Source organism: Drosophila subpulchrella, chromosome X (assembly GCF_014743375.2).
Source record: "Drosophila subpulchrella strain 33 F10 #4 breed RU33 chromosome X, RU_Dsub_v1.1 Primary Assembly, whole genome shotgun sequence".
NCBI classification, from domain to species: domain Eukaryota; kingdom Metazoa; phylum Arthropoda; class Insecta; order Diptera; family Drosophilidae; genus Drosophila; species Drosophila subpulchrella.
Genome location: NC_050613.1, coordinates 11,143,269 through 11,156,234, shown reverse-complemented (window position 1 = coordinate 11,156,234; position 12,966 = coordinate 11,143,269). Strand labels below are relative to the sequence as shown.

Sequence of the window (12,966 nt, the reverse complement as noted above, 5' to 3'; positions counted from 1 at the left end):
AACAAATGTTAAATGCATAATTAGCATTCCATTGACTTCATTAGCTAGCCCTCGAAATCATTATCTAACTTGTGAACTGCACATTAACTCATCATATCAACTGAATGACATTTCATTACAAATACTTGACTTCATTCCCATTTATCCAATTAAAATCGCCCATTAAAATAGCAATCTTAAACTCTCTCCCTCTGTTTATCGTAGTTTTTTTTTGTAAGTTGCAACAAAGTTGCAACTTAGTCTTGGATTGTGTCTCCTCTGAAACATAGAAAACAATTGCAATGTCTTTTGTGAGACACGGACCCCGTTCGCCATTTATGTGAATTATTGGCAAAAATGCATAACGGCAAACAATTGAAAATGCAATCAAGTGTTGGCCAAAATGCCTCATCAGTCTGCCATCTCTTTCCCCCACACCCCTCTTTCCAACTCTTTCACTCGCTTTTTGCCAAACGACGGCGGCAACATTTGCATGCCCCAACAACTACAGCAACAACCACAAGAGCACCAACTACAACAGCAACATCACCAACAACAACATCAACAACAACAACGTTGCCAATTAATCAAGAAATTCTTAAATAATTATTTGCCTATTTTTATAGAAGAGTCGAGGGATATGAAGACACAAATGCATGCATATGTATGAATATATATGTGAGTCTATACTATATCCCAACCGATATGGGGAATATGGGACGGAGGCGTTGGGGGGGGCGGGGCTGCATTATAGACAGCCGCTCTGGCTGACTGAGTGACTGGCACGACGACATCGTCTGTTGGAGTGTAAATTTGTTGTTGCCCCCACTCTCGGCTACAAAGTATATGGTATTTTGATATACATATACATTCGCAGATACAGATGCACAGGGAAAAAAATCTAGACAGTTTTGATAGATCATAAATAAATATTTGCCGATGATAGGATGTGGGGTCTACCTTGAAAAACTATAATATAGCTTAATATAAATATATATCATCTATAAAGAGATCAGATAATACATTCGCATATAAAGATTATAGTTTTAAAACATCAGTATAAGATCATTTTTAGTTATCCCTATACTTTAATAAATGTTTACTGATGATAGGAAGTAGTTTCTACCTTGAAAAACTTTAATATAGCTTACTAAAAATATATATATAATATATGAAGAGTTGATAGTTTCAAAACATCACAATAAGATCATTTCCATTTATATTTATGGCCCAATAAATGTTTACTGATGATAGGAAGTGGTTGTTACCTTGTAAAACTATAATAAAGCTTAATATATTACATATCAAGAGATCATATAATAAATATTTAACGATAGGAAGTATCTTTTATCCTGTGATCTTTATAATATCCAGTCTTTGACCTATATATTTTTCCCTCTGTTCATTATATATATATATCGTATATGCATATTTGTGTCTGTTCATTAGCCTGATATTATATGGGAGAAGCATGCACTTTTCGATTTTCATTTCTGTGATTTGTGCTCGCTCTCTCTCACTCTTTCGCTCCACCTCTCTCGCTTGCTCTCTGGTTCATTGTTGTTGTAAAAATAAGTTGCCCGCCAGCCAGACCCCCCCGTTAACCCCCCAGTGCCGCCCCTGGTCCCCTTAACCCCATAATGCTCCCTTTTCCGATACGTTCCTCCGGCCATACAAACAAATTTCTATGAAGCATTGCAGTTAGATGAGCCGTTTAGTGACAGTCAAGTCGTTGAGGGGGGTAAAAAAATTAAAAAAATAAACAGGGGTGCCGGGTGTTAAGGGGGCAGGGGCGTCGGGGGGGGGGGGGGGGGGGGGGGGACTCTTCAGCCAGTGCGAATCAGTGGCATGCATTTTTATGCAGATATATAAACATATATGTATCGAGTGGCTGGCTGGCCGAGTGCATTGCCATCGCGATTTGCGGGTCGACTAATAATAATAAATATTTTTACAGAAATTAATTAACATCGGTGGCAGCAACAATGGCCAACAAAGTGTTAAAAGAAGTCTTGTATATATATAGTGTTGTCTGATTCAGTGAGTTGCAGTCTATAAAGAATTGATTTTCTTAAGGAAAAGAATCCCCCTTTAAATGTAACCCAAATAAACCCACTGAAAACAAAGCGAATTCTCTCCTAGTTGGGCAATTATTCAAATTCAAATTAAGTGGCAGGCACACACACATACATATATGTATTATATTTTGCAACCCAGAAACAGGAACCCAACCCCCAAAATAGCCCCCCTACCCCAAAGAAAATTCCGAAATGCCGCAACTTGTCTCGTTTTGTAAATAACAAATCAGGCATTTATAAATGATGTGAGCATAAAATTTTGGCGCCACCACCAAAAAGTTCACCCTTAACCCGCCCGCCCCCAAACAAATGCCACCCGAACTCATCGAAATTTAACCCACTAAGCTCCTCCGCTGGCAGCACTTGAAACAAAAGCAACTCTTTGGCAGCTGACACGCGCTGTTGTTTCACTTTGCCAGCAACCAAACTGTCGTCCTTTTCCCCAATTTTCCTACTCCCCCTTGAATTTTCCAAAGGAAAACTCCTTGGTCGTCTTCGTCGTCGTCGTCGTCTCCTTCATACGTCTCTAATAAGACATGATTGTAATTAATTAAATTAATTCGTTTCGGTTTTAATACACGAAATGTTTTTCGATTTTGCCAGGACAGCACAAGCCACCCCAATTTTCCTCCCCCCTCCCCATTCTATTAGAATTTCGCCTCACAAAAGGATTGCCAAATGAAAGCGAAAGATTTCTGATTTACGTTCTCAAATATTTGTTTGTCACACACTCTTTAGGCTAAGCCGGCGCAAAAAGGTGAGGTCTCCCATCTATCTAGCTATAGAGATCACAAACCCAACTTCAAACCCCCCCCACACCCAACAAACTATAAAATCTTGTCGATTTTGATTAGGCAAAACTTGACAGGCAACTTTTGGGCTTCCATCGCCATCGTCGTCGTCGTCGTCGTGGCTTTTCATTAAAAATGCCAACTGAGTTTTGTCTTTGGGGTTGCTTTAGTAGCAGAATTTTGAAGCAGCCATCCTATAACCACCATCACCTCATCCTCGGGTTGCCTTGGTTTTTTGGGAATAGAGATGGAGCAGCTCGGCATAATGAATTGACATTGATTGGAAATTTTGATTGAAAAAGGGTCTCGTCCGCAGGAGCCAAGAAACTTGTCTATAAAGCGCAAATAATAAATTGCTTCATTTTCGGTTTAATTAAGAGATTTTTCATCAGCCTCTCTTCTTCTTCTTCTCTGGCACCCAAAAGAATTATTGATTCTCTAGTTGTGGGTTGGGGGGGGGCCTTAAACATTAATACGTTCATTTATATTAATGCTTTTGCTCTGATTAAGGCCAGAAAGGATTCACATAATATTTAATTAGGTATTCACATTCACATACGCAGACCTTTTGTGCACAACTGTACCACATGGGCGAGCAAAAACTGAAATCATTAATTTCGTTTAGATTTTAAAATGTCAAATTTTAGGTAATGTGCACAACCCTTCGGCTTTCCCCTTTTTATCCCCAACTGAAAGCATTTTGAGGCCCGCATAAAAATGTCAAAAATTACAAGGGTCTCGGGGGCGGGGTTTTCTAATCATTATTTGTATGGCCTGACCGAACCAACACACACACATCCTTCAAAACCCCAAACCCCTTTCGAGCCCACACAATGCCCACATATGAGTTATATTTATTTGTATTTGTCTGGGCCCGTTTTCTGCCTTGACTTGACCATCCCCAAACCCCCTTTATTTCGTGCTATTTGGTCAGTGTAATGCTTAATTATTTACTTAGCAAAAAAAGAGAGAACAAAAAAATACGTACAACAAAAATCCTAACCAAAAAAGGCCTATCGAAAAAATGGTTGGTATGAGGTAGACAGAACAATGGGTCCAAAAACACCCACCCACCCACTGGATCACAAAAAAGGGTCATCTAATACATACATGTGCGATGTCCAGCATTCATTTTTGATGTACGATTGGTCCTGTTTTCTGGGTGGAATGGGTTCTACAAAAAAAGGTATGCATACGTTATGTAATAATAAGGATAAGCCAAAAAATTATTATTACTTTTGGTCACTCATTGTGGGGGGGGGGGGGGGAGGTCGAAATTCCAAAAGGGTTGCTTAGAAAAAGGGGGGCTTGCAAAGCCCTCGTTAATCACCAAAGGGCTGGGAAACTTGGTATACCTATATTAGCAAAAGGAATTAACATTTTTTGTCTAATGAAGGTGGCTGAAAAGAAGGGATTAGCTAAAAGTTTACCCAAACTGTGCTTTATAACTCATTCTATAAGAAAAAGTTAAGGTATATTTTTATACATCATATATTGATCAACATTTCGCTTGATATTAATCCGCCATTTGTATTTCCGCTGCTTGCTCTTCTTCTAACCCCTTTTTAAAACCCCTCCTCTACGCCCTTGGCAATTAGAAATCCTCTAATTTGATGCCCACTCACACACACTCGCAGATGTTTGGGTATTATGAATACTGTAACTGTATCTTTTGAGCTCCGCACACACACTCACACACACTTTGACACTTTTGGGCTTGGAAAAAATCGTAGGAACTTGAGTTTCTCCCCCCGAAATTCTTTTTCGCTGTCATGTGACGCATTAAAAATCGAAACCCCCCCCCAAACACACACACACACAAAGTCTCGTCTTCTTCTTGCTTTGGCGCACGCATTAATCCTTTTTTCCAGCATCTTTTCACACAAAACAGACACATATGCATGGCACGCGTGTATATAATCCTTTTTTACAGGGTCCCCAACCCCTATATCACGCCCCATCTTTTAAAACCCCCCTTCCAATCCACACCCACACCCCTGACTTTTCTCATCTTCGTCAGCAGCTTCGCATATCAAAGCTAATTTATATTTTGTATAGCATACATTTGGGCGTGCACGCAGTTTTCAGTTACCAACAGAACCCCCAACCTCGAAAATAAAAATAAAATAAAATAAAAACAGCAACCCCTTCTCAATGCCTTTTGCCTGATTTTTGATAAGTAAATAGAAAATGTTATAAATTTACATATGTATGTGTGTGGATGGGGGTGGCTTTGTCTCTGTGTGTGTGTGTGTGTGTGAGGCAATAAAAAAGAAACAGAATTTTAAATTAGAAAATATTAGTTAGCCAAAAAAGAAGAGAGCTCAAATCTCTAACGGTATCTCGACGAGTGTACAGTTATGTATTTGCACACACAGGCATGTCTATCTGCCTCTCTTTCTCGCCTTTCTTTTTCTTCTACTCCTCCTTGTCTTCTGTGTGTGTGTGTGAGTGTGAGTGTTTTTTATTTGTGTGCAGACAGGATCCCCATATCATCGCCCCCTCTCTTTCAGCATCAATACATCATTTTCGTCTTTTCTCTTGCTCTGCATGTGTGTGTGTGAGTGGTTATTTCGGTGTATATGTGTGTGTGTGTTGATTTTATGCCACTCTTTTCACTTTTTTTTTTGGTTTTTTGTTGCAGTTTTATTTATTTTCTTTTTGGGGTGGGGTTTGAACTCGTTCCCTCTCTGTGTGTGTGTTTTTGGGTATTTTTTGTTTAATATTTAAATAAATAATTAGCAAAAAGGGATATGCACATGTGTGCGTGTGTGTATTTCCCAACTCCCCGTCCCCCTTTCAAAAAAAAAACCCCACCGCCTCTGTGTGCGTTGCTAATGATGTTTGAAATTGTAAAGCAAATGCAAAGGCATGCCTCGAATCTGAAGAATATTCTTTGGGGAGGGGGGGGCTAAACGAAAAGTGGGGGATTTTGAGTTGAAGTTGCTGGAGTATTTAGTCGAAAAGCAGACCGAGCAATTAATGGATAGCAGTTGAGCTGCTTAAATAAGCCATGGTAAAGGATTATTAAGGGGGTTTGGATTGTTGGTTGGAAAGGGGCTTATATTGTGTTGGTATATAAAAGAATTTAAACTTGAGATATATTTTTTATATTTTATTTTAGTTTCCTGTTTATTCAATCCATATTCTATCTGTGTAATCTTATTATATCTTATCATATGTGTGCTCTATTTTTCCTCCGATGTATACATACCATTTACAAAGATATATATCCTTATATCAGCATTTGTGGCTGTCAAAGCGTAGGCTTAGCCTCCATTTCCACTTTTTTTTAACCCCCCTCTTTGTCTGCGCCTAATGTCAGGCTACAATAATTTTTCGCTCTCATTACACAGACACATACATATATATATATATTTAACCCCTTCTAGACATCTTCTACTTTTTCCAGAGCTTTATCTTTGGCTTGTGCTGTTTAATGTGTGTGTAATTGTGAAAAACGCTTTGGGTTCGTCGTCATCTTCTTTCTTTTTATTTTAAAATGGGGATTGGGGGCATAGCTTCTTCCCCATGACAGGCTGTCATGTCATGTAGGCGTTTAAGTGGCAGTCATGGGTTAAGGGAGGGCCTCTTTTCAAGAGTCCTTCGACTCTCGCAGCTAACTAGAAAGTTCAGAATACCGGGCTTCAAAGGAGTTACGGCGTGTGCCACCTTAACCCCCCCTTAACTCCATTTGTTGTTGCATTGATTTGCTTTGATTTATTGTCCAAAAACCGCACAATGCAGGCCTCGCGTGTTAACCCTTTCCAAAATAAATGAGTGAAAGAATGAATGAATGAATGTAGCTACACAGCTACCCTTTTTCGGGCAACAGGGGGTTGAACGAATGAGGCCCCCGTGGAAAAGGAGAAGAAGAAGATGACGAAGGCACTCGAGCTTAAGTTGAAGCACAATTCATAACATTGCCTTCGTACTAATTACAAAAAGTGCTCTTGCCCAAACTCCCCCGGTAGAAAAAATGTTCAGAAATCGTGTAGCTAGAGAAATCCCGAGGTCCCGAAGTCCTGACAGCAGCTGCTGCTGCTACAGATTCTTGCCCAAAGAGCGAGAAGAATTCCCCGCTCGCGGGTCTTGAGGCAAACTCACTTCAGACAAACAGCTTGAGACAATGCCGCATGCTGCAACTTCGGAGGGTGTGGCAAAACGGGGTGGCAGGGGCTTTTTGGCGAATGAGTTGACATGTGCCAAGCACACGACAATTGCGAGCAAACAACTCAAACACACACACACGGCCATGGAGAGCAGAAAAAAATAATATGAAATAAAAATAAAATACAGAATCAGAATCAGAAACAGGCGCTCAAAATGCTATAAGGACTTTCGAGTTGGTCTTGCCAATAGTTGATACAATTGCAGCCTGAAGATCCTAACAAATGAGCCATAGAAATTGAAATTGAAAAGGGGGAAAGAAATATTAAATTATTAATTACTAGCTGAAGTTTTATAAGAGGATAAAGAAATATTACATTTTTAATAACCATATATGTATAGTTATGTTCCCATAGCTTTTATAATACATTTCATTAAACCCTTTACCATATTTTGAATTCAATTTTAGTATGACTGGAATTTTAACAGATCCTTAGACAAGGGACTAACATTTCACTTAACATTTCTGGTTCGCGCGCGAGAGTTTTTTACCCATTACCCTGTAGATATATATATATTTATTTTTTTTTTGGAAAAGCTCCTTTGAAGTGGCAACCGGCAAAATATTAAATGAAACCCAAAATAAAAAGGGGAGCCGGGGCACGCTAAAAGGGTGCTCAATACGAAAATACGAAAAGCCTTGCCTTGCCATAAGCTGACCACACACACGGGCCAAAAAGGACGAGGGCCATTGAAGTGGGCAGAGCCCCCCCCCCCCCCCAAAAAAAAAGAAAAAACCAAAAAACCCCTCTCCAACTTGCAAAAAAAAAAGAAAACCAAAAAAATGCCCAGCAAAGCCACCCGCATTTTAGTTAATTAACTCATTTGGTTGGCAACTGCTGCCAGGCCGAACAGGCCAAAGTGGGCCAGAAATCGTTAGACTGGCTGGCATTAATTGATTTGCCCAGACTCGGCAAGAAAACTATTTTCCGAGGTGGAAAAACCCGGACACCAACAAGTGCCGCCTTTCCCACGGGGATTTCGTTTCAGTGATCGATTTTGGTGGTCCTTTTGGTCCAGCAAAAAGTCAGCAAAAGAAATGGAAACCGGGAATCAAAATGAAAATGAAAACGGAAAAGTATCCTTTTCTCTGCCGTCTCTTTCACTCGCTGTGTGCTGGCCATTATGAAAACAATTTTCAAGCTTAAGCAGCTCACGGGAAAATGGCAACAACAAGACAGCGGCCGCCAACCGAGGTCTTAAAACAGAGCAACCACTGAACCACCAAGAGAGCCACCCAGCACCACCCATTACCACCCAAAAATCCACCCATCGGTAGCCAAAACACCCAAACCACCCACTTTCCAGCTGTCTGCCTGTGTGTCTGGCATTCGAAAGGACGTCGGCCGAAGGACAACGAAACTGCACCCAACCACTTGTCTGTTGTTTGTACTTAAGAGCTTTTAAATATCATAAATATATATCTATGCGATTCCAACTCCAGCTCCCGAACCCCCACCACCCTACATTCCCCTCGATTCCTTCGTAATGAGGATGATGATGTTGACAAATATGCCTGGCAGGGCAAGAAAAATGATTTGCTTTTTGCCATTCGGTTTTCCCAGGGATATTGTCATTAAGCGTACTCGAAATCATCGAATGTCGAAGCCATTAGGGGGAGTTCTGAAAGAAAAAAAATTTACTCAAGCTGGTATTTAAAAAATACACCATTTTAAGTATTTTCAGTATTTATCTCAAATTCAGATAAAATACCAAAATTCCTCTAATATCAAATCCCCAACCTCCACAGAACCCTTATAACTAACTCCCTTTGCCCATTTCTACACTCTGTGTAACGACTTCCTGCTTAAGTTTATTCCTTAAATCGTTGGCAGAACAGAACGAAGGACCTTCATCGATATGAAGTAGAACTCTTGGCCAAGAACCGAATGGCAAAAGGCTTAAAACTCACACCAAATAGTTTTTGCTAACAGCACTAGCCCATCGACTAATTTCCAAAGTTCTTTATTGCCTGCAACGCCCACTGAAGTCCTGGGTTTTTTGCTAGCTTCCGGTATTTATACAAATAAAATTGCACAAAAACCCAAAAACAAAAAAAAAATAGGAAGAAAAACCGAACAAATCAACGGAAAATCGAAGCAAAAGTCATTGCCATTTGCTTGAGCTTAGGGAAATGTGGGGATTGTAATGGAATGGAAGCCTTAAAACTTGGGGGAGATTGTGATTCTGGTCTGGGTCCCAGACTAATTTGCCAAAAAAGTTTGCACCGCATATTTTTGTAACCTTCTTTGGGAGTTCTCCTCTCTTTTTTTTTATTATTTTGGTTTCTGTTTTGTTGTTTTAATTTCTCATTTGGCATTTTGGAATCCAGAGAAAGCAGGAACCATCGAAGGTCAGGTCACTAATAGCAGGGAAAATTTTCAAGTTGGGCTTATCGATACCGACGATAAACTATAAATTTGTTGGTCCTGGCTGTAGATCCTTGTTGTTGTTTTGGTTGCTAATGCAGACGGAAATACCCCGGAATGTTTTTTAAGCCTTCCGTCTGACTCCTTTTGGCCTATTTGGTATTTGGTATTTAGTTTGTGTTTTGGTTTGGGCTTGGGCTTGAAGACCAATCGAAAATGTCATCCTTATTTTTATATAATTAAGGAAGATGTATTAATTTGATGGTATTAGAGGTGAATTCAAATGAGCAATATCTATATAATTCAAATTAAATCTCTTAATATTAACAGTGAAATAAAGCCCAGTAAATTAACGCCCAGTGAAATAAGGCCCATATTTGGTGAAATTACTTTTTTTTTCCTTGTTGTATTCTTTTTTACTCCCATGGGCGTAATATCACTGAGCTTTTTTTTTAACTGGGCGTTAATTCACTGGCCGTTATTTCACTTGGGCGTTATTGCACTAATTCCTTTTGTCAAAATAAAATCCAAATCACTAAATTGCCTTGTTTAATTGATATTTTCCAGCGCGCTACCCTGGCCGAAAAGGAAGTGAACACACTCAAAGAGCAGCTATCCACCGGCAATCCCGACAGCAACCTCAACAGCGACAACAGCGACACAGCAGCAGCAGCAGCAACAGCAGTTGCAGCAGCAACCAACGACAGTGAGGAGGATCAGCAGCAGCAGCACCAGCTACATTTGGAAAGCGACAGCGACAAGCTGCTGAACAGCTCCATTGTTGCAGCGGCCATAACGCTGCAGCAGCAGAACGGCAGCAATCTGCTGGCAAACACAAATACGCCGTCGCCCTCGCCGCCGTTGCTCAGCGCCGAGCAGCAGCAGCAGTTGCAGAGCAGTTTGCAACAGAGCGGCGGTGTCGGTGGTGTCGGCGGCGCCTGCCTCAATCCGAAGCTCTTCTTCAATCACGCCCAGCAGATGATGATGATGGAGGCGGCAGCTGCGGCAGCGGCGGCGGCATTGCAACAGCAGCAGCAACAGCAATCGCCAATGCATTCGCCGGCGAACGAAGTTGCAATCCCCACAGAACAGCCAGCAGTAACGGCAACAGGAGCAGCAGCGGCGGCAACAGCAACACCGATTGCAACTGGCAACATCAAGAGCAGCAGCAGCAGCAGCAACATCAATCACACCAGCAACAACAGTCACCAGGACGAGGAGGATCTGGATGAGGAGGAGGAGGAGGAGGATGAGGACGAGGACGATGAGGACGAGAATGCCTCGATGCTATCGAATGCTGATGATATGGAGCTGGATGCACAGCAAGAAACCAGAACTGAGCCAAGTGCAACCACACAGCAGCAACAGCAGCAGGATGCAGATCTTGAGGAGAACAAGGATGCGGGGGAGGCTTTAAATGTTAGCAATAATCACACAACCGATAGCAATAATAGTTGTAGTCGAAAGAACAACAATGGTGGCAATGAGAGTGAGCAACATGTTGCCAATTCCGCGGAGGACGATGATTGCGCCAACAACAACACGAACACCAGCAATAACAACAATACCAGCAGCACCGCCACCAGCAACACCAACAACAACAACAGCAGCACCGGCAACAGCGAGAAGCGCAAGAAGAAGAACAATAACAACAACAATGGCCAGCCTGCTGTTCTATTAGCTGCCAAAGATAAAGAGGTAAGTTTAAGTTAACTGGAGGTTAAGTGGGAAAAAATAAGTTTAATTTTACCTAAGGAAAATTGACAGGAAGTTAGGAAAAAATACATTTCCAGCTACTAATCTGTTAGAACTGTTAGAAAGCGTTAACATGAGGTTAACCAGAAGCATATAAACCTAACTACAGGTTAGCTCAGGAGTTAAATATTAGTTTTTAGCTAAATGGAATTTTTAAAGTAGTTTAACAACATGTAAACCTTTAAGCTATAAGTCACACCTTATCAAAAAATTTCTAACTGGAAGTTAACCCCTTGTTAGCCAAAGTACTGAGGATTAAACACCAACCCATAGACATCAAACCTCTGAAGTCTGCCCATCGAAAAGAGGCAACTTTAAGTGACTTTTTAATTTAATAAACTGTAGCGGACTAAGGTCGAATATCCTTAAAAACCCAAACCCCCCCTCCACCCGCCGACAGACAATTACCCAGCGCAATGAAATGTAAAACCGTTAAGATTAGACAAACGTCGCCGCCCACACCGGAATTTGGAGTGTGCTAGTGTGTGTGTGTGTTTGGGGGGCAAAAAGGATGCCATGGGCTGCCAAAAGGAGTGAAAGAAGCGTTAAAATAAAAAAAAAATACGGAAACCAAGGAGAGGAATTTCAACCGCAGACGACGACGCACGACTGACCGACCGCCGTCCCCTCAAACCAGTACGCACAATTGAGAAAACACTTGCACAAATAAACAAAACCCCCCTCACTTTTCCACCCACTCGGCCACTTTTCTTGTAATTTTCTAGCCAAACAGAAAAAATGTTGCCCGAGTACGACGAAACCGAAGCCGGAAAAAATAGAAAACAAAAAACAAAAAAATTGTACAAGGCAAACAAATGAGCGGCGGGACTTTTGACTTCTTCTTTACACGCCCAAGAACAAGAAGAAGCAGCAAAAAGGGACAAACAGGCATTATATATATAAAAAAAGAAAAACCCAAAAACTGGAAGCATAAAAAAAACATACAGCCAGGGATTTGAGCCTTTTTCCCTGGGACTGTAAAAATCAACCCAACATCAGGCCAAGGGAGAAAGTTAGAAGGAAACTTTTGCGGCAGGCAAATAAGAAGGGGGTGCCCAAGGACAAGGACTAAAAACACGGGGGTGTAAAGTGATATCATTAAAATATTGACAAGACAATTTTTACGCCTACAAATTTGTTGAATGCCTTTGTTTACACAGTACCAGATGAGAGGGGGAAAGCGATACAATAGAGAAAAGAGATGAGATGGAATAAGGACTTTATAAGTAGGGGTGCTTAAGTTTAGAAATTATTTGAGATTTTAAATATATTTAAAGAAGACATATTTGTATAGAGCCCATACCCCTTATAAAGGGGGTCCAGAGACAACCTACCAATTTCCCTAATGTAAAAATAAGTACAAATCTTCCCCTCTTTTCTTTATTTTTCCTCCTTTTGTAACAATGCACACCGCATTGAATGATTGCTTATCCAGAAAAACCACCCGTGAAAAGCTTCGACTTGAAGTGTTTCGTGTGGCTTTTTGTGCTGATTTGAAGATGTGCACACGGGAGTGGTGCATTGCATTTTAGCATCAATCATTATCATTTGCCATTAAGTGCAACAGCAGCAGCAGCAGCTTCTTTTCCATTAGCAACCCCTAGGTGTTGCTTAAAAAAAAGAAGAAAGCAGAAAAAAGGAGAAGAAGCGCATTTCTTTAATGTTTTATCACTTCACTTGGCCAGACACCCTACCACCCAACCAGTGGCTTAGACGGGCTTCTGGCAAGGGGGTTTTGGGAGCTCTAAGTGATTTTTAAGCACGCTTTTTGGTATAACAAAATATATTGACCTGGGCAGTAAGAATATATATATTCCTAAAATG

At 40.9% G+C, this 12,966-nt stretch overlaps 1 protein-coding gene across 3 annotated transcripts in view; it reads left to right on the top strand.

Annotated features, from left to right (window-relative positions):
- Positions 1-12,966, top strand: part of LOC119558326 (homeobox protein cut) — a 74,514-nt gene that overhangs the window by 30,603 nt on the left and 30,945 nt on the right. For all 3 annotated transcript variants that reach the window (XM_037871746.1, XM_037871744.1, XM_037871743.1), the window contains exon 2: positions 9,955-11,085. In XM_037871746.1, coding sequence (XP_037727674.1) covers positions 9,955-11,085 — 1,131 coding nt within the window. The remainder of the gene's footprint in view (positions 1-9,954; positions 11,086-12,966) is intronic.